Raw genomic sequence first — 22,551 nt, 5'->3', positions numbered from 1 at the left:
TCTAATCTTCTCTGTTCAAATGCACCTTTTTTGGCTATGGCTATCACACAACCCTCAACATTCAGGATGGTGCTAAGCACTATGCTCCTTCCAAGTCCCCATTACATGACCCTGCACTTCTCATATTATCATCTAGACTCTCACCCAGCTGAAGTGGCCTTGGCTGATGTACATGTACAAACATCATCCAGAAATTGCTTTGTATTGCTGCATACTGAATTTAAACCTACCTGCAGTGCACTGGGTTTCTGGTCCATCTGGCTCTGGCAACTCTGCCTCAGTATGTCCCTGTGCTTTTATTTCTGCAACACAGCAACAATTCAATCACTGTACAATTCTCAAATATGATTCTAGAAATCTGACATAACAAAAGTCCATTTTTATTTGTCCCAGCAATTACAAATCACAGCTGCCTGCTTCTCAGCTTCTGGGGTGGTTTGCTTGTTCCTGATGTTTTGGTGCTTTTCAGGGATAGGATTCTGTTTTGATTTGAAAACAGGAGAAAAGAAGGGAAAGTAACTGTTAACCTTAAAAATCTGTGAACATGAAGGCTATGTGTTCTTTTTCAAGTAATGCATGTTATTTCCTGCCCTTTTATTTGTGATTGCAATTATTCTTATGTTGATATTGTAGGAGTCATAAGGCAATCTGCTTGCTTTTAACTATGTTGACCACGCAAAGCAGATTTTAATCTAAACAATAAGCAGATTCAAGCCAGAAATAAACATGTTGGTGTCCAAGTAAAGGAAGCCTACAGGATGTTCTCAGAGCAAGATTTTTCAGGATTGGTTCCACTGATATGTCTAAAGTGAATTAAACAGTCCTTTTATTGACACTAACAATAGAAAGTACAGTAATTCCAGTCTTGATTTCCATTTCTTAACATTTATACAGGCTACTAGTTTTTTTTGCTTTTTCGCCTTTTTTTTTTTAAGTGATTACACAGTATAGATGTAGTTAAACCAAATCCAAAATGCATCTGCCCGCACTTTTGTCAGTGCTGCATTTCCCCTGACCTATTTACTAAGGAAAAAATTACACTGCAGATTTATGGGGTCTGAAAAAAGCCATTAGTGAGAATTTGATTTGCATAATTAAAGTATCACAGTTGAAAGTAAATGTTATTTATTATCAGAAAAAAAGGAACAATGTTGAAGTGGTGTTATTAGGTGGTCACTTGCATTGCAACAGGGAAAAAGGTCAAAAGCATTTAGCATTTTGAAAAAAGGAAAAGTATCTTCAAAGTAGGTCACTTCCAAACACCTAATTCATTCCTAACAACAATTCACTGTAGCTCCCATAATTTATGAATCCCAAGGATGCACTTAAACATCTGCAATTTCATTATTTTGCATTTCATACCATTAGCTTAACATTTTGACGAATCATTGTGCAGGTAACAAGTCGAGAAGTTGAAGATTACAGTTGCAGGAGAAGCAATGAACCCAGCTGTTCAGCATGATCAAGAAAGGATTATTTCCAATGACAGGTCATAGCAGAGGATTTTCTTGCTGTTGTTTAATACCTGTAACAGCTGAAAAAACAGCTGTTTGGTTTGAACATTTCAAAATTCTTCAATGTTTTCAGGGTTTTTGTTTTTAGGGGGTTTTCTTGTGTTTTGGGGAGGTTTGTTTGGTGTGGTTCTTTCAAGAAAGAAGAAAAAAAACTGCAGAGCTCACAATCAACTTGTTTGAGATCTTTCAATTTCATAGAATCCCCCTCCTCTTTTACCAAAGCATAACAGCCTTTCATGAAAACTAGCAGGGTAGGCATACCATAACAGCCTCATGAAAGAACCAGCACTGTTTTAAATACATTCAACATAAGATCATGAAGTCTTGGAGCATTTCCAGAATGGCAGAGAAATATTATGCAGCCTCTCACTCCTGCCCTTCCATAGAAGCGGCCATGGCTGCCGGTAGGGCAGCATCCCTTGAGGATATCCTTTGCCTCACAGGACTTGCCTTTAGCCAGGGTCTGACCCCTTCTTCCAGTTTCCTCTCTCCTTGTAACTACCGGAAGTGATGTCTCAACTATTCCGTGACTTTCAGATTCACACACTTTCTCCAAGAGTTGCTCCATCACGACATCCAGCCATACATGCCTCTTCCATCCTTTTCTGATGCATCCCGTGAGGCAAAAGGATTACAGCAACAATGTCTGCTTTTCCCTCCTCTACCTGCATTCTGCATTTAGTGTTGGACGGAGTTTAGAGAATGCAAACAGCATGTCCAATTCAGAGTTCTCAAATAATCAGACAAGGAATACCACTACAGACTTCCTGCACCTTACTGATAACAACTCCTTTTAGAGTTCAGCACTTGTGGCACTGTAGTTTCAAACAGGCTAATTTCACTGGTTTTCCTTCATCTAGGTCAGGACTTCCCAAGCTGTGGTTTCCACACCATGCACGATGTGCAAAGCCAGTTTGAAGAGCTATGTCCTAAAACCAGATCCGCCCACAGTTGTTTCTCTGGAGGAAATGGGGACGGTAAACACTGCCCATGCAGCTGAATGCTTCCTCCTGTGCCTGCCAGCAGCCCCAGGCCTGGCACCACATCTCTTTGTGTGATAAAACTCAATGCAGAAGGTGGAAATTAGCAATCTTCGAGCACTTACTCATCTGCACAAGAATTCTTTTGCTGCTTTGCCCTCTCAGCCTGGGTTTTCACAGAATCAGGCTCTGTGCACAAAGGTATCTGTTTCACCATTCACTAATTTCACTTCCCAGCATGAAGTACAGCACCAGAGACTCTCCTGTGCCACATGACAGTGGGTCCCAGCAGTCTCTCTGCCTTCCCTTTCCCTGACTTGTCCTGAAGTAACCAACAACTATTTAGTGAGGATGTGGATAATGTGACTGTGCAGCCATGCAGCTGTGCGGAGTCATCTGACTGCCATGTGGCACTAATTTGGAAGCTAATCTGGATGAAGCTGTCATTTCCCTCATCTTACCTTCCTTCTTTCCAATTCTCATGGAAGTCTCATAGAGATTCAAATGGCATTTTTCCATCCAGAGTATTGCAGCATTTGCCACAATCTCATTCCAACATCAAGAAAGCAAACTTCAGGACATTCAACCAAGTTTTGCATGGGCGGGGGGGGGGGAGAAAAAGCAATGACAGTAACTCCCATCTCCATGCACACTTCCATAGGAAGCAGCATGCTTCCAGGAAAGCAGTCCTCTGAGTTGACACACTACACCACTTCCCCTTTCCTGTCCTGATCCCTGTGTAGGCAGCGAGGGGGAGAACCTCTGTGGTTACTGCCTTGGCCCCTTCTGCCAGGCAAGCAAGAGCGAGGAAAGTAGGGAAGAGGACTGCCCGGGCAGCAGCGGCTTAGCTACCCCTGCTGATGGCAGGCAGAAGTGCGAGGTGCCAGCTCTGCCCTCTGCTCGGGTCTTGGCCAAGCTCAGGGTGAGCCCAGGGAAGCGGCTGCCATTCCTCACTGCTCAAGACCAAGCTTGTAGGTGTTTAATAAGAGTCACCCAAAGGTCACTAAATGATTCAGTCTGCAATAAAACTTGAAAGTCGTGACGCTGTAAATCTGCCACTTGCTGTAACCGCTAAATCACGTATAGAAATCAACATCTGTAATGCGTCTTCAGTTTCACAAAGCATGACCACATTTTAAATTTGGGACCTGGAATGCAAGAGACAATTTCACACCTACTTCAAGAGGGAAAATTAACTCAGGCTGAAGCTCACTGTTTGTTTTAGATAATGTTTTCATTTTAACTTAATCTTTCCGCAGCTCCCTCCCCCCCAACATATTTCCTTAAGGCCTGAGCTTCTTTTCATTTGCCTGCACCACTGAACTGTGCTCTTCAACCAATTTCCACATGTCATTACTTTAAGGAAATAAAGCATTTTCTCAATACAAGGAATTGGGAAAACTCACTGAATACAGGGGGAAATAAACATCTAAAAAAATTGGAAAACCATGGTAAATGCATGACCAAAAGTTTCTGCAAACATTGAAGTGCTTTTTCAGTTTCTCCCAACATTTCCAACTACTGTTTTTCCTCTTGGGTCAGTGCTTGCATCATACAGGATCTTTTCTTGAGAAGACAACATAACTAGGAAAGTAACACTAGATTGCTTGAGAGCTGGATGGCTTTAAGCAGTGAATTAATCAACTGCTCCCCCTAAGAATATCCTCCTTTCAGAAGTGGTTGGGACCTAAAGTAACTGGGGAGGTTGAGGATACCACCTCCCTAACCCCTCACCACAGTCTCCTCATGTTCTCAGAATGAGAAACAAGCTGCTGTGGTCAGTGTGTGTCACAGGGTTTCGCAAATAATACAGAAAAACTGATAGGCTCTGAGAAACAAACCAGGGAAAGAGAGACTTCTTTCATTCATTCATGCTCACAAATATAAAATCAGAGCAGTAACACACAAGGTGGGAAAAAATATCCCTCACAATCTACTTGTTTCCTTCAACTCCACAGTTGTCTTAGAACCCTGATCTCTCTCACGTTTTCATCAGTATCACCTCCATAGTGCATATCAACTCCTCTCGCCTGGAACACCCAGATAACTCCAGTTCCAACACTCTTCCTACACATCTGTGCTCTACAAAAATGAATGCACAAGCCCTCACCCTGCCTGAACACTCACTGTCCCCGGCCCCAGAAACATAAGCTCAGCAAGGAGAAAACAGTCTAGAGCTCTATTGCTGTCTAATCCACATGGCAGATCAAATTTTCCTTCGTGCAAGTTCCTCAGCTTTTCATTCTCCACTGTGCATCCCTTCTGCTGCCTTCTTGTCTCAACAAAAAAAGTCAAAATGCCTCTAAAAGCAGACATATTTCACACAAGATACACATGGGATGCCAAAGGTCCATCTTCTGCTGGAATCACTTGTGGCTTGATCATACTATGATGTTAAGTTCCTGTCAGCCCTCTCCCAGAACATCTGAAATGGGCCTAACTAGAATTAACAGCTTCAGAATGGGAAAAAAAAGGGGGTGGAGGGGGGGAAGAAGGAAAAAAAATGACCAAGTGTTTGCCAATAAACCAACCATAAAAGTTCCGTTGAACTTCTCCTTTCTGTGCTTCTCAGATAGTTCTCTTTTTCAGATGGAAAGGGGAACTGTAAAAAGAAAGACTTTTCTGATCCTCTTTCCAAACTGGCATTTTGGTCATCCAGGGTTTGAGGTTGTTGTTAGTGGGTTGGTTTTTGGTGTTTTTTTGAAGGCTGAGTGCTTATTCAAATTCTGCATTTCATGGTCACATCATCCTACCATTAGCAGTGACTCCACTGGGTAACACCCTGTTCCTTAATGTTTAAAACAATGTACAGAGCTTTTACTCCTGCATTGCAGTCCCAGTTCTGACAGGATCTATGAACAGACCATTTCCCCCTGCTGCAACAGAGCAGAAGAGATGTCCATCACTAACTGTTCACACCATGCCTTGCTCAGAGTTACCACTTCCTCAAATCTGCTGATTTGTTTAGTCTAGTTATCCCTCTGTTGGTCGTTTCTATCAAAATGTCCTTGCTTCAGTTATACAATCCAAAAACTGTAAATCTCTGAAAGCCTGATCTGAGAGGTGGAAAGCTCATGAGACATTTGCTACAGTTAGATATTGTGCATCCACAGCCTTTTGGGGACAGTCTACTCAACTGCCTCAATCTTACCCATAAAATCTCTCTTCCAGAACTACTGCTTAAGTTAACATAGCTAAATTGTGCATGGTCAAAAGAAAGACATGCAACATTTTCTAATCCCCTGAGAAGAGGGAGGTTGGAATAAAATTCTGCATATACTTACCTTCCTATCCCTCCTTCTCAAGAGCTTCAGGTTCAAGCAGAATACCTCTTGGCATTCCCCCTCTACCCTGCTGCACTAGGGCTTAAAATAGTAATTAGAGCACAACTTCCAAAAAGGGCAGATCTGCCTCAGCCTGTTTGAAAAATGAAAGAGGAAAAAAAGCAAGATATCACAGCTATTTTTTGCTGGTAACACTGTAATCCAGTGAATAAAGTTGCAATTGAGTTTAACTTGGCTCCATGTCCTTTAATGTAAATATTCTGCTGCTGGCATTAAACATGTTAACATTTGAGCATATGGTCCAAACACCACACTTTTACTGAAGCAAACATCATCAGCTTGAATAAAAACCTAAATACACAGACTCCTACAACAGAATTTCTTATTAATGGAAAACTGCTAAAAAATATAGTTAATTATTTGGACTGTATGAATAGTTCAACTTAGATGGCTACAGTCCCATCATCCAAATTATTTTCAGTCACCTTGCCAAAGGAATTGCCTCTAGTTTATACTTTCATCAACATGCAAGATTGAAAGTAAGAAGAAAGACAGGACCACAGTAGGTCTGTGTTATGTGCAGAAGTTTCTTCATGTAATAAAAGATTTTAACCTCCTACCCCTGCCACCAGGTGTGAGGTGAGAGTTCTGTGTCAGTGATGTAGGAGTGTTTTACAGTAACACAGGGTAGGTCAGCAATCTCCAAACACCAGCTCAAAGGGTTTGCAGAAGCAATTCCAGTGGTGCTACTTAATTCCTGGAAGGCAGTAGCTCTTCACAGTTTGGTTCCGTGTCAGAGAACTACATGTTGGTTGGTGTCGTTCATGAATGCTCTAGGATTCAGCTGACAAAAGGACACAAGAGGGTTTAGTTCCAGGGAAAAGTACTTCCTCAAGGTGAGTTGCACTTTTATGTCCTTTGGAAACACAAGGCTTGTTTTTCTGCATCTCAGCAACATGTGGTATGTAGACGACCAAGACTTGAAGATACAACAGAATGGATTTAAGGTCCCAATATCCTACATTTTTACTATTTAGGGCATGCTAATTTAACACTTAAACCTGAGTCCTGCTTACATGACTGTGTTCCAAGCAGCCACTCTCCTCCACATAACTGTCAAAACAATAGCACCATGACACAGTAGCACAGAAGCTGATGGGTAAGGTAAGTCTCTGGAGTTCTCCTCCTTCACATACCAGCCACTGCCCCTCAGTAACCCACTAATGTTCACTGCTCCTCAAGTTCTCTCAATGGCAGAACAGGAATAGCATTTAATTTTTCTCCCATATCTGATCTTTTTTTAATACTTAAAATGTTAGCTCTTTGAGGTGCTATATATATTTTGATGTACCTACTACAATGCCCTCTGATCATGATTATAAGTTCTCATAGATGCAGAAAATGGTTATGGCTACAAAATTAGGTTTTTTCATTATTCATATTCTAGAAAATAGCATCTTTAAAATCAGAAAAAATAGCTTCCTAGTTTTGTTATACAGAATAGGCATTTAATTTTTATGTATACTCTGTGTCATCTGATGGGTCAGAAGACTTCAGTGCAACATGGTTTTGAAATGAATAATTTAAAAATAGAAATTTTTAAATAGGAAAATGTACAATTTAAAAATTCAGAAAGCAAACCCCAATTATTACAGAAGAGAACTGGGAATGAGTCAGCTACATCTATTCACTATACAACTAATCATCATAAAGAAACCATTTTTGCTACACTTATTTTAATAAGCTTATATTTAGAAAGGGATTAGGCTTTTAAGTTAAAATGAAAAAAACCCTGAAGTTTTTAGGAGCTGGTGTGCACATGTTCACTAACTGCTACAGTTTGCTTGGTCCCTTCTTGGTAAAGGGCATATCTCCCCATATCTATTTCTCTCCCTTCTCTGAAAAAATTTCTTTTACATGAGATCACTAGATCACATGTTCAGTGAAAAATATCACATGCTGTGCAACTTGCATACATTATACTTTCAGGCAGACCATAAGCACATTGGTATGATTCAGAGTAGCTATACTATATATATAACAAAGAGCTTGTATGTCACAGAAACATCATTATGATATTTTCAAGAATTGTGTCACTTCTTCCAAGTATGAATTGAAGAGAGACATCTAAGGCTAATTTGCATTTCAGTTGAAGGTCTCTCCAACCATTCCAGCTCAAGATAGAGTGCTAAGTGAATATCAGAGAGCGACATTTACAAAGCAGATTATCAAAATCGGGGAGGAACACCTTTACAGGCTTTGTAGATAACAGACAAAGATGTTCCAATGACACTTAGGTCCACAGAAACACAAATCTCAAATTTCTTTTTGAATTAGGACAGGAGATGCCATTTTCTTTCCCACATTTGTGTCTCCTTGTTCTCTCTTCTTGCTCTCCCAGTTGCATGACTAGCTACAACTTTCTTTTCATATGCACTTCACAATAGCTCTTACCCTGACTCTTTTCTCTTCCAGGATTTCCCTTCCACATACATAGAGCTATAGAAACGTTTTTTGACAGGATTCCAAAACTCCTCTTGTCTGAACACTTAGAAGCTTTCTGCTGCCAACCTACAGGGTCAGAGAGACATCTGTCAGTAATAAGACTTCCTTGACCTTTAAAGTTTTTAAGCCACTAATGCCCACAACATTACTGTAACATAAACAGATACTACCCCTACTTATAGACACAAAAAGGGAGAGAGGTTAGTGTGGTTTGTCAGTCAGAAAACTGCCCAAGTAAAGAGCTAGAAATTCCTAAACTCTCTGTTCCCAAATTGTCACAGGCAAGGAATAAATAATCTAGTTAAATCAAGGCAATAATGAAACAAGAAGTAAATTTCAGTGAACAGCTGTCAGGGGAATTTAGTCCTCACCTGACTGTGCCTTCCCTCTCATCTCAGCTCTCCATGGAGAGCAGGCTGCCAAATGCCACTCAGCTAGACGTGATTTTTTTACTACATAGTAGGTTTCTGAATAGCAGGATATTTTCACTTTGACTCTTAAACCAGTTTTGTTCCCAGGCCTCCTATGATTTACAGTTAAAATGTTCAGAACTCCCAGGTGGTCATGAGTTACACTTTGAAACTGGCTTTTCTGCACTCCAAAACCACCATGAATAGGTCCATTAGGGGACTTTAAGGCCTGCTTAAGAATTGAGTCTAGTCTCCCAAAGAACTCACAAGGACAAAGATGCCAATTTACACCTTGAACTTTTACCACCACTGATGCTCTTTTCACTCCTAAGATAATTACCCCATCAAACAACCTTGGCAGATCAGTCTGACTAGAAAAACCTGAGTCTTCAGTCAATCCTTCAGAAAGCCTGTTAGTATAGCTAACCTCATTGTAAACAAAGCTGGATGTATCCTATGTTTTTCTCCCCTCTTCAGTGCTGGGACAAGTCTTTGTTAGAAATCAGACCACTGATAAAAGAAACTTTTCTACTCCTGCCCAAGGCCACAAGATACCCTAAGGAGAAGCAGAATTTAAAGTTAATTCTTTGTATTCCAACCCAAGGCTTTTGACACCAGATGGATGTTTACTCTTTAGCATACTTAAAATGTGAAATACAAAACGCTTAAGAAAATCCCCAAACCTGTAGTTGGTATAATAGCAGCAGGCAGCAGTCAGTCATAGACAAATCAGTTTCCTAACATTCCAATATCCCTATCCTGATATACACATCAATAAATGAGCATAAAGCCAATAGCAGCTACGAAGTGCAACCATTTCAGTAACTACACTTACTCTCTTCATCCCAAAAGAGAAGCTTATAGGACCATACACTGATCTATTAGAACTGAACACTGCACACCAAACCAGATCTTCAGGTCTGAAAAAAACCCTAATTTCCAGGCAAGTATTAATACATACACAGAAGCAAACCACAAGGCGTGCAACTGAACACATAAATTTGCACATGTGTGGTAACACTTGGGTAATGCAAGTATTATTCTTCCAAAGATAATGAACAAAAAAGAATTAAATTTGGTGACATCTGTGAAGAATCTACAAACTTTATGGGAAAAAGCTGATGGGCAGCAGTATTCTGGCACATAAGACATATTCTTCATGAAATTATTTTTTGCTTCTGCATTTTCCCTTACAAAACGAAACCCTTTTTTGATCCTTGCAAGTAGACCAAATCATCAACAAAAATCTTTCTTTTGACTCAGCATACTGAATCACTGACAAGACTGAATAATTTTTAACTTAGCAGATCGAGAATGAAAATAAAAAGAAAACCATGCAGCACTACCTGAATTCGGCCTATAGCAGCAGAACACTTAAAAACTTCTGCCACAAGAATTAGCAAAGAGTTAATTAGCCAAAGGTGACAAACAATCACAAAGCGACAATCTACTGCAGTGAGCTTGGCTTTTTTCAGTCTACCATCTAGCCCCCATCTGTAGTTTCAGGAAGAGAGTACTTGCTGCACAGAACAGTAACAGTAAGCTGTGAGAAATCATCAACTGTGTGTGGATCAGTCGTCAGCACTGCTGAGCACCCACGTCATCTCTGCATAACCCAAGAGACTCTCAGAAAGTCAACTTAACAATAAATGCAATTGCTGCTTTCCATTATTTTCCCTCACTCAAAAGACCAAAGATTAAAGTACTATTTCTAAGCACTTATGGGATGCAATTTCAACTTTTGTATGGTAGGTAAGTGTTCTTCTTCCTTAGCAAATGCATCCTATTGACCTCTCCAGTCACATGTAATCAGCATTATTACATGTTGCTCTAACATTTAGGCATAACTGTTTTAAAGCATTTCAGTCACTCCTCTTTAGTTTTCTATTCATTACTTTTATTCACTTGACCCTCCTAGATCTGCCTTATATTCTTTCTGTCCTCTTCGAGCCAACTTTTTTCGTATTCGTTGTCTAAGTCCCAGAACTCCTGTCCGCAGAGAGCGGAACCCAGGTTGTCAAACCCGGCAGGAAATCATCTTACACTTCATAGCAAGGGCAGAAAAACAACCTTTACACCCTACTGACTTAATATTGGGGTTGAATTCTCACTGGACTAAAATTGAACTACAAGCCATTAAAAAGATTCAATCCCAGTAAAAGCAAAGAGAAGCATGAAATAATACTTTGGTCAGCTTAAGACTGCTTTCTGCTGTGGTTCTCAAGCGTTAACACAAATGGTAACCACAGACAAGTTATGGTAAGGCATAACATCTCCTTGCATAACATCTATGAACAGTTCTCCCAAACATATTTCAGAATTACTTCCTATTCTTTTGGGGGTTTTCAGAGGATGTCCATTGTTACTAACAGCATGAAAATAACATCCTAACAAGGACAATATCACGCTATTTTCACAGTCCTTTTATTTTCACACTTTATAAAGAATAATGAACATTATTTCCACATAAGTAAAATTCAAACCCCACTTTCCACTGGGAGGATTGATGTGTGGACTCCATGCCAGTAAAAGGTAATACTTTGAGCAGCAGCTAATTATATAAGTAAAAAGAATCTTCACTGTCACAATAGTGAGGAGGAAAAAAGGTAACCTCTCCTTTCTCTCCACAACACACAAAAAGAGGAAAGCAAGATGAAAAATTATCCTTTAAAGAAATAAGTACGTACGTGTATTATATGTTCAACACAGAAAAAAATACAGTTAAGATGGATTTATTTCCTGGAGGAAAAAAAAAATGTTTCTCTCCATGCTCTTATTTACAGAAGATATTAGTATCAGATATGAAAAAGTTCTTTTCATAAAACTATTGCTACACTTAGCTTCCTGCTACAGTGAAACTAATTTTAAATACAACAATATAGGCATATAAATACAAATACAAAACAGCCAAAATAAAATAATGTGTTTATTGCACAGACTGTTCTTTTTCCTGAGGAGATCTGAAAAATAATATTCTAATTTCTCTGTCCCATTCCTCTAATCCTCTTATAAGTAGACATTCTCTCCACAGCTATTTAATTACGCTGAATTTCTGAGATCCACATTAGTAGCATCCAGTACAATCTAGCAGCAAGCTTATGTGTAACAGCACATCTTTATATCCCACTTGGGAAAAATCTTCAGAAAATGTACACAAACACTTGTCTTCAGACTACTTTCAGCATGACAGTCATCTGTTTACATACTCTACATGTAAGAAATATTTTAACATTTTCAAATTTATGGTAGTATTAGGCATTTCCAATCACTTCAATTTTCAGCTTTCCCAAGTACTCCTTGTCATTTTCTTGCACAAAGCCTAATCTGATTTAGAAATCTATTTTTCCTTCTGAATTCATAACCACATTCCAGCAATACACTTAGAAATTAAAAACCACTACTAAAATTATTTGAAGTAAAAATGAAGTAACTTCAAAAAAAAAAAGGAAAAAAAGGAAAAAAAGGACAGCAGTGACCACTGTATAGGGAAGATAATTTGATTTTACACAGTGCCCTTTATTGTCCAGCTGTCCTTAGGTACTTTATAACACAGTATGCCTCAAAGGTGTAGTGCCATACAGGCAAATGTAGCAGCTGTTGTGCAAGCTACAAGAGCTCACCTCTAACAAGAAGAAACTCATCCTGAGAGGCTCCATGGGAACAAAAGGCACTCAAGAAACATTTACTCTATTTAAGAAAGACTGTACCTATAATGCTGCATGCACATAGAATTCTAAACTATAAAATAAACACAGAAAATCAGTACTGTAAAGGTACGTTGGATGCAACATATCCCTTGACTACAAAAAATGAAAGTAGTCCTTAATATCTGAGATTTATGTTGCATTTTTCATACCACACCTGAACTCTTGTGTATAAAACAATGCAGAGCTCTATGCAGATGGGAGAACTTCATCTGCTCCTAAGTGCTGTGGCCCAAACTGAGAACTCTGAAGTGACTGGTGCTTATACACTAGACAGTATACTAGGAGAGTCTCTAAACCAGGGATATCGTATCCTAAAATCAAAGAAACATTTCCAAAGGTGAAAGCTTTCTTACTAAAAACTTATTCTTTGTATAGGAAAAGTTAGTCCTCCATGGCAAGCCACAGCATAACTTTTTCAGTTCTTTATCTTCCATTTCCCTCCTGTGTCAGCAGTATTAACCTTTTGTTTCCGACACTGTACAAAGCAGACAATGCTCACCTTTGGTCTCAGTAACAAGCTGGATGAAGTTGTCTGTCTATATTATCATTTCCTCTCTTTCTATTTAACAGCTGGCTTTTTTTGTCTTTAATGAACACTGTCGTACAGACAAGCCAGATATAATCCTGCAGTAGGAAAAAATGGCAGATATTTTTACCATGAAAGTACAAAACTTAGTTCTGTACATTTTATTAAGCTTGTCTCATTGAATGAACAACTAACTGTCAAAAGCATACACAATTCTAAAAATGGAAGCCTTCCATAAGGAAAATCCTTCCTGTATGATGAAACACACAACTTATCAAAACAGGATGCAGAACAGAGAGCACATGTGCATCCTTACTTCAATTGTTATGGCATTAGCCCTTCCTAGTTGAATTAATCTTTGGAATGATGTTGTGTTTGTTTTTTTTTAAAGCAAGTATGCTCTGCTCATAACTCTACGAAGCATGCAGAGACAACTGGGCACAAAAGTGAATACAACTCAGGAAATAGTCACCTATCAAAGAACATGGTAAACTCCTAAGCCTATTACATAAAGATTACTGTCTACTTGAAACAGATTAAAGTCAGGGTGGCCAGAAAAGTCCTAAGGTATAAATTAACAGTCTTCTATGCACTCGATGGTTGGATTATTCCAAAATCTGGAGAACAAGGTTGAAGACAACTTATCTCCCATCTCATTCAATACTACACTTCATGAGTGGATACAAGCAATTCTGGAGTTCTGAGACGCAGAAATAAACAAACAAGCAAGCCCTCCTCTTCCCTCTGTTCCCCCCTGCACAAAGACAGACATGGAAAGGAAACATTTATTATAATGGCAGTGTTTATTTACAAGAGAGAAGGTTTACACAAGTTGAAAAGTTGTTTCAACAGGAATCCAACAATTAGTGCTCTTTCCCATCTTCAAAAAAAGGGACGACTTTAAGATTTGATGATGCACCTCCAGAAGACTTTGATGATCACTTGGGACAAAAGTACCAGAAATCAACTAAAACAACAACAAAAAAAAGTACATCAAGAGTGACATGAGTTCTATACAACCAGCCGGACACAAACACTTGAAAAAGCAATATTCTCCACTTTCAGCTACCTCCTCTCCCATAACAATCCCTCTGGGTGAGCTCTATCCCCAGCTTGTGCAAAGCAGGGCCTCAAAATAATATCTGTTCACTCTAACAATTAGTTTGGCTGAAACAATCCTGCAACAAGTTACAACATTGTTGTGACCATCTCTGGAAAACATCAAAGACCAGGCAGATTATGTTCAGTTGTCTGTCAGAGGTCTGAGATGTAATACTTTGGTAAATAAATGCTATTTATTGGCATGCTATATAAAAGCAAATGGAATGCAACTTGTTTTCCATGACATGGACTACACAGATGTTACTTTGTACACAATCTGGAACTCGGCTCATGACTAAGTTTGAGTTACTGTTTTCATAATTCCCTCCATCTCAAAAAGAATGTATGCCTTCTCTATAGTTCCTGCCAGTAGAAAAATTTTTTTTAAAGTAGTTAAAAATGAAAATGTAGGATGCATTCTTATTTCCTAAAGAAAAACACATGTTCTGTTAACAAGAAAAATAGTCATAACAGTGAAAAGATAAAGTTTTGTCTTTAGAACTTACACTTGAAAAGTAGGAATGGTTATGCCAATTTTGGGAAAAGGAGTTGTTCATTTGATTAGTTTGCTACTGTGAGGTATGACAAAAACTAAGGCAAAGCAACCTATCTCCTCTGCTTTAAAAAGGATAAATGTCATGCATTTGCCTAGCATAATCAATGACAGAAAATTTTTGTCTTCTCATCTTTTTATGTGAACTACACTTTCACTCAAAAGGAATCTCCTGCAAACCATCCATGAATTTCTGTTATGTTCTATTTAACAGGGGACAGGCGATATGATATGACAGGATATAACTATTATCATTTTCATATACACAAAACCACCTTTTTTCAGCAAAACAGTTATGTCAATTTTTAAAGCAAGCAGTTAGAGAAACAGTATGGCATCTGGGAAAAAAGGTACCTTCTGGGGAAACAGAACCTCCATTCACATGCACTGGTGCCTAAAAATAAAACAAACCAAACCAAGGTATCAGTATTTAGTTAAGGTTTTACAGGTAGCACCCAAACTCCAAGTTATTTTACTCCTCAAGGCAAGAGGTATTAACAAAAACAGAACTTTCTCTTGCTCCCACAGGACAATATTCCACTTTACAGATTTCTCACCCCCAGTCTACAAATTTCTTTGTTGCTTATAAATGACAAAACAAGCACACGAATAATTACTGATAGATTAACGCCTTACCTAATATAAAGGGGATTTTCCTACTCTATCATCTTTGAGGATAATAGGATTTGTTTTTTACATACAAAAGGGTAAAAATGCCTTTCCATTTATTATATTCCACTGTAAGATATGCATGTGAATATACATACACACACACAATTTGCATTACATATATGAAAACAATTTATGTGATGATACTCTTTTACAATCACACTTTGCAAGAGCAGGATTCAGTTCTGCGGAAAAGTGACAATTTCTTTTAAAATTTATGTCTGACATTTCAAAGCTGGATATGCCATTATTCAATTGCAGTATTACACAGCATGTCTTGTCCTGTAACGTAAAGGACAAAATTAAAGCCAGTTTTAATACTGTCTGGAAGCAACCTGCCTCGTGATGAGGATTCAGCCACCCTCCACTGCCCTTCCTTAGGACAGCGCAGCACTTGGACTGAGCTGCACTGATGTAACATTCCCTGAGCAGGCACAAGGCTCTACACACTGAGGAGTGGACTGAAGCCTACGAGGAGGAAAGGGAGAAGAAGGATTCTTCTTCCCACTTCAGGCAGGAAGTCACTTCACCTGCACAGGTGGATTATGTGACTGGTCTGAAAGGATGTACCAGTAAGACAAATGTAACCCAGGTCTTCCAGGTCATACCACCAGACTATCGCCTCTCTTTCCAGTAAAACTCAAGCTTTACCTCATAAGGCAGGGAGAACCAGTGGTCACCATGTATAAGCAGATGCCTGCCACTTCTCAAAAGTGCTCAATTGCTCTAATTGCTCAAAAGATTTGAGATAAGGACTTGGCACCTTTCCCCCAGAATCAGATCAAAACCTCATCCCGCTGAACCAGGATTCTCTTCACTACACAACACTTTCAACTGGAACACTATTTAAAAACCAAATAAACTAATAAAAAACAAACTCCAGAGTAAAAAACCCACCAATCTTTTGTTTCACAACTGAAAAATGTACAGAAAATTCTGCCTCTAGTAAGTCCCAAATGGAAATGTCCTCACAGAAAGCATGTAGGGAGAAAGGCAATTGAAAGACTTTCCTGCTTAGATCTGAATTATTCAGAACACACTAGTAAACATACAGATTCAAATTTGTTTGGAGATTTTTTTAAATTATCAGGAAAAGTCAAATATTTTCCCCTGTAAAACACTGTTCTGCATTTTATCAAAAGAGACGTCATCTAGCAAAGCTTTCCTAGCTCACTTTCCAATATTATAAGGGAAGAATTATGTGATATGTCTGAGAAACACTGCTCTACTAACTATATATAGATTGTCTTGGAGATTTTCCAACTTGCAAAGTCCTCAGCAGCTTCTTCAGAGAGCAAGCAGTTCTTAGGATTAATGTTAAACAAAGGTTTGGCGGTCCTGGTCAGTTTTACAGATGGCAACACTTAAAAGCCTCAAATAAACAGTATATCTTAGCACTAACAGGTTCATCTACAAAGCTCTATTCCCCCTGAATTTAGTTTTCAACATATACTGACAGTGAAGCTGAGAAGGAGATGAAACAACTTTCAGAGGCTAGAGAACACTAGAAATTTTCACCATGTAGTGTTAAAATTCAACTAGGTTTGTTGTTGCAGGGGTCTGGTGCATTTTTGGCTGGTTCAAGTGAACAGTAAACGTGTTTATATGCACAGATTATCTTCCATCTCTTTGGAATTGACTGAATGTGGCAACTTCACCTGCTGTGGAATCATTCCTGGTTGGCCACCAATACAGATGACAGTACACATGCTGAGAACTAACTCAATGGAGTGGAAATTCTCCAATGCAGACAAGCCATTTTAACCCCCATCAGTAAAATACTGAAAGGTCAAACAATTCTGAAATCAACTGTATTAACTTGGGAATTACCCAATCAAAATCTATATGAAATTCTGATTAGTGTACAATTTGGTAAACATTTGATAAGGATCTGAATGTTTTCCATTTGGTTTTTAGTTATAGTTCTCCTGCTTGCCATGAAAACAGTTCCATAACAATACTGAGTGTTGCCTTTTGGGTTTTGGTGTCTTCTTTCAGGTTTTGTTTGTTTTGGGGTTTTTTTGAGAACATATATCTGATTTAAGGCAATTATCACCCACTAAAAGTGCCACAATTGGAGTCTGACCCTGGAAACAGAATTATAGGGAACCAGCTCTCACTGAACAAATAGCTCAGAAGTTTTGCAGTAGCTAAAATATGTTTCTTACTGTACTTGCATACAAAATCTCTTCCTCAGCTTTCATATTTTCTTTTTATCCAGGAGTTAATAGACGAATATAAATTAGAAGGAAATGTATCTGCTTTTAGTTTATATAAAAAACTCAACAAAAAACACAAACACCCCTGCAGACAGACACAGGCAGCTTTCATTTAAAAATCACCACAGCCATTAAAATTCTGCAGCCAACACTCACGTACTTTCACTTCAGTGTGAAAGAGATGAATGTCTGACAACCAAAGCATGCAGTATAGTGTACCAGACAAAAAGATACCTGCTTAAAATGTGCAAGTCAACCTCCCAGCTTATATTTAGAGTTCAACTGTTCACTATTCCTATTTCAAGGTCATTTAAATTTTTTTAGTTAGCGTTATTTTTAGTTATCATAGATTGGCAATTGCATGCAGCATGAAGAGTATTTAATAGAGTATTGCATATTTTCCCAGTCTGGAAAGTACCAAGAGACAGCACCCATCAAAGACATAATTAAAGACTTAGACTGAACTGAAACAGAATCATGCAATGGAGTATGTGGAGACAACTTCACAAAAACATTATCACTTAAAGAAAAAAATGTGAGGCACAAAAAAGCCAGGAAATGATACTATTTGATAAGAAGGCAAGCTTTCATAATAAAAAAAGCATTAAAGTTTGATACAAGGTACCTGTTTTATGAACTGGTTTTATTAACGTCCTCCCCTCCCCTCAAAACAAGAAAAAATTTGATTTGTTATTAAGAGACCAAGTAAGGCACACTGATGATTTAATAATTATTTACCCTATGTGCTTCAAAATACAAAGAGCACAGAATTCAAAAGGAAATATTCCTTTGCAGGTGTGTCACCATTCAAATATGTCGGGACTTGAAGTTTCGGTTGCATTTGAAGACTCACTAAAAGTTATTGCAAATTTGAAAGTACAGAGGAGGTAAATATTTGCTTACAGCTGTGACTGACATGACTAAAAACACACCTGAATTCCAAAATGTGTTTTTCTTTCATTTAAAACTTACGGTCCCATTAAGCAGCATTCACAAATGCAATGATAAAGGTACTTTTAAAGAAATGCTGAAAGCAAGAGACCTCTATAAGAAAAAGTTTGGTTTGTTACTTTATGACTTAAACCAACTTTTCTTTACAACTGACACTCTTATTTGCTGGTGACAAAACAGCACCCAGCACAACACATTCTTCCTAGAAATGCTGTTGGAATGTTAACTGCACAGACAGTGGATGGCGTGTCCTTTGACACCTGAACTTGCATAATTACTGTGACTATTGAGGCAAAACACTGGGTGCCCTGGCAGCCATGCACATGTGCAAAATACCTGCTGCACTCATGTGGTCATGAGCACAGGCTCAGTCACAGCACATGTTAAAAAAGAAAAAGTAATACTTGGGGGCACTTTTCTCCATGTAATTTCTGGTAACTTTGCTTAATTTCTGCCATCCAAACTAGCATATTTTGAAATGGAAAAAATTCTCCTCCACTAACATTTGCACATGAAAGCATCAGACCTGCAGGACATTCTTCTTGCCTGAACAAGAAACCTGCATGTTTTAATTTTATGTTAATTTTCAGAATATGACAGGCAATCTTTAAGAAACATTCAAAAAAGCATTCCACTCTCTTACAGCATTGCATTTAATTATACCAGTAGACAAACAAAGGGTCCGTTTAGTGATTAGGGACTATAGTCAGCTAGTCAATGACTTCTAACACTGAGCTGTAACTCATGGCAACAGGGAGACAGAGAAGACAGCAGACTAGATACAAATAGCAGTCCATCTTGCTATTCAGGATCAGAAGAAACAGAACTGCAGAGGGATGAAAAAAAATAAAAAAACAAAACCAAAAAAACCCCACCAGAACAGTAATGAACCTGTCAGAAAGCACAATTGGATCACTGCAATGATAGTTTTATATCACAAAGCTTACTCTTCCCCCACAGCCTTTGTGCTCCTGCTTTTACTTTATGCCTTAAATTTTTGCTTAAGGACCATTTCAGTTTAGCTACTTTATTTCAGTTTTGGAGCTCTGAATCTTCTTTTCCTATTAATCATTAAAAAAAAAGAGGAGGGTGGAGGGAGCAAATACCCTTACCGACTGAACAATTGACCGGGCATCCTCCTCACTGCAACAAAATGGGCTGCCACTCACCAAAACATTTGTGCTGAAAAATTAAATTAAAAACATGCTTTATCAATCAGTGGAAAAAAAGCCACACACAATTAAGTACCTATGGAAAAAAAAAGCCATCTTCACATAGAGAGCTCAGAACTGTGAAATGAGGAAGTTAAAAACAAAAGTAACCAGTAATGCTCAAAGGAACAGGCGTGTGGAAGGATTCATTGTTCCTTTGGGTTTGAGGGAGGTTTTAGGCTCTATGTTCTACATAAGTGCAAGCAGTACTCACACTCAGTGCTTCTGGCTGCTAACTTGGGTACAGTTCAGAGGACCACAGTGAAGAAACCAAATCCCCCCAAAAAGTCAGCAGAGATAAGCTGGCACTTCCTGAGGCAGTTGAAGAACACCTAGATGGCCAGCACAGATGATGAGAATATCCCCCATCACTTATGCCTTGAAGGATGGACAGATTCTGTGGCAGGTCACAGAAGTAACAGCAGGTTACTTCAGTAACCTATCTGCAGTATCTAACAGGAAGGAAAAGCAGGCCAAAATTCTACTCCTACATAAAACAGGAGATACCTGTAGTACTTCCAGACAGCAGACAAACTCTGGGGCCAAATCCCTTGAAGAAATGTTTCCCTATGAATCTGTATCCTTTCACACAGAAAGTGAGTTTGGTCATGAGTTTTTAATGTCCTACAGAGTAAACTGCAAGAACTTCAATTACTCAAAGTAAGACTGCAATTTTATTTTTTTTTTTTTTAATTTTATCAACATGAAGCTCAAAGTGCCTCTTAAATGATAAAGACCAAAATTTGAATATTATCCTACAGTATTCTTGTCATGCAAAAGTAAAATTAACAACCTGTCCAACTGCTAAGGTGTTGGGCAATTGCTGGACAATCAGCTCCAAGAAAGAGAGAGAAAGTCACATTTCCCCAAAGCAGAAGACAACAATAACTACCTGAGAACAGCTTTTCCCACAGCCTTTGCCCTCTGGTTTAGCCAATGACAATCTACAGTCCTTGGAAAGCACCAGCCCTACTATTCAGGGCCTCTAGTGCCAGAACTGCCAATGTAAACCAGTCCAGAGTTTAATAAAGTCCATTTTAATTCAGACCAGGCCAAAGACTAGTAAAGAACAATAGTTTGGTTCTCTCACTCCAGAGAGCAACTAAAAAATATGGAATGCTAAGCTGCCAAAGAATTTTGCAACAGAGCAGTGCAGCAGTGAAGGATAGAATAAACAGTGACAAGAGGACTGGTATAGGATACCAAGATTCCCCCCAAATGATCCCGAACAAACACTCTGGGGCCATTCCTCAAAAGCCAAAGTAATCTATGCCACTTACCAGTAAATCATCATCATACAAGGTGCAATTAATCAGTCATGCTCTATTATCAATTAATTATCAATCAAACCCATGAGTATTCCTGTTATCTCAAACAAAAAAAAAAATTAAGCAGTTCATGGACAGCAGCAACATGTTGAATAGCACCAGTACCAGCACAACACAAAGAGCAAGAGACACGACTGGATACTTACCAATTAATAGTACCTCCATCAGCTTTTTTATGAAGCAAAGCTTTCCAGTGTTCATGGGTGGATTTAATAATTTCAGCAGCAAAATCCTAGTTTACATGAAGGAAAGTTTTATGAATTAAACTGTTAGTTAACAGAAAAAAAGCCACAGAACTAGTTTATTAAAACATACTATTTCATGTGGTATTATAAGGGGCATCCTTTGAGGCCTCATTAAATTTCTGGAGAATATAACATCCTTTTTATGAAAAGAAACAAACTTCACTGTCTTTCAAATATACTGGCTACATATTCAGAAGTTTCCTCAGTCCTCAGCCAGAAAATATGAATGGTGCATGAAAGAAATTAAATCAGCACTAGATGCTAAGCAGACCCCTACTGCTGCAGAAAGCTGTACCAGGTCCTAAATGGGACAAAGTGTGTGAGCTATGACTCTGCTGCTACATGTGAGCGTCAGAGTCAGAATTAGGGTTTCCCCTCCAGTAACAAAATTTGCATTTACTTCATTAATTGCCCAATCATATACTTAAGCATTTGCAAGAACGTAACATGTCAGCTGCTTAACAGTTTCTGTTTGTTTGAAACAAGACTAAGCTTAAAAAAAAAAATAAAGTAAAATAAGCCCTCAGTATGCAGATGATGATAGCTAGACTGGCTTGCAAAAAAAGCTGCCAACAGAACATTCACATTTCCTAACAAGGAGTGATTTGGAAAAGTGCCACTGGAACATTGTGAACTTCACCAGAGCTGCTGGAGCACAGCCACAGCCGCCTGGTCACATCCTGGGTCTCTAGAAATGCTTGAGAATTATTCAAGTGCTCCAAACCAGCTATCTCAGGGCATTTAGTGCCTCCAGGCTGAACTCCAATGGTCTGACAGGGGATATGCCGTTCAACTGTGGCTACAGAGCCACCACACTCTGCTTTACAGCGCAGAAAATCTCTAAGACCTGTTCTGGGAGAACAGAGGAGAGGTCAGGTTATCAAACCTTACAACTCCACACTTGATTGATTTCAAAGACAGTTTTAGTGCAGAAGGGAGTCAGGGCATCTCTTTAACCAGCCAAAACATGTAAAGTTGCCTGTGCTAGTTAGAAGACATTATATAACTTAGATAGCACCCTGCAAGGTGAACTAGCTGACACATGGACATCATTCATTAGAAACCTGTGATTCTTTGCCAAGAATAATTTACAGAGTGTGCAATATAAAAGTTGCAAAGCAGTTTTACTGAAATCACATCCAATTTCCTCTGGAAAAATCCAGGTATTTTCTTCAACAAGGTCTACTCCTGGGTCCATTCCCCTTTCAAACACCAGCCATTTTAACTGTAGGTAGTTTAAAAAGCCATTCATATTTTCTAAAAAAAAAAAAAGGGGGAAATATTTTTTCAGCCTTCAAGCCAAACAGTTCAAATGATTTTACACAGAATTACCAGGAAAAAGTATATC

General features: G+C 38.7%; 1 protein-coding gene and 1 long non-coding RNA gene across 5 annotated transcripts in view; both read right to left on the bottom strand.

Moving 5' to 3' along the window:
• Window positions 1–7,416, bottom strand: part of LOC120323284 — a 38,231-nt gene extending 30,815 nt beyond the window's left edge. Inside the window, exons 1-2 of the long non-coding RNA XR_005563596.1 lie at window positions 5,779–7,416; window positions 231–302 (exon numbers count right to left, since the gene is read on the bottom strand). This is a non-coding gene — a long non-coding RNA (uncharacterized LOC120323284). The remainder of the gene's footprint in view (window positions 1–230; window positions 303–5,778) is intronic.
• Window positions 7,417–13,710: 6,294 nt separating this feature from the next.
• The window catches only part of PPA2 (inorganic pyrophosphatase 2), a 35,037-nt gene continuing 26,196 nt past the window's right edge, over window positions 13,711–22,551 (bottom strand). The window contains exons 9-13 of one of the 4 annotated variants that reach the window (XR_005563595.1): window positions 21,105–21,190; window positions 19,532–19,601; window positions 18,094–18,132; window positions 14,935–14,974; window positions 13,847–13,893 (exon numbers count right to left, since the gene is read on the bottom strand). Coding sequence is in view for 3 of the 4 variants with exons in the window: in XM_039381501.1 (XP_039237435.1) it covers window positions 13,827–13,867; window positions 14,935–14,974; window positions 19,532–19,601; window positions 21,105–21,190 (237 nt within the window). In the remaining variant the exon portion in view is untranslated. Of the gene's footprint in view, window positions 13,894–14,934; window positions 14,975–18,093; window positions 18,133–19,531; window positions 19,602–21,104; window positions 21,191–22,551 lie in introns of all 4 variants that reach the window. The other 3 variants (XM_027717901.2, XM_039381501.1, XM_039381502.1) reach the window with 3 other exon arrangements.

This window comes from Pipra filicauda, unplaced genomic scaffold (assembly GCF_003945595.2).
Source record: "Pipra filicauda isolate LSUMZ 115617 unplaced genomic scaffold, ASM394559v2 scaffold228_size1260155_pilon, whole genome shotgun sequence".
Taxonomy (NCBI): domain Eukaryota; kingdom Metazoa; phylum Chordata; class Aves; order Passeriformes; family Pipridae; genus Pipra; species Pipra filicauda.
Note: the sequence above shows the minus strand (reverse complement) of the source record. Positions and strands in the feature narration are given on the sequence as shown.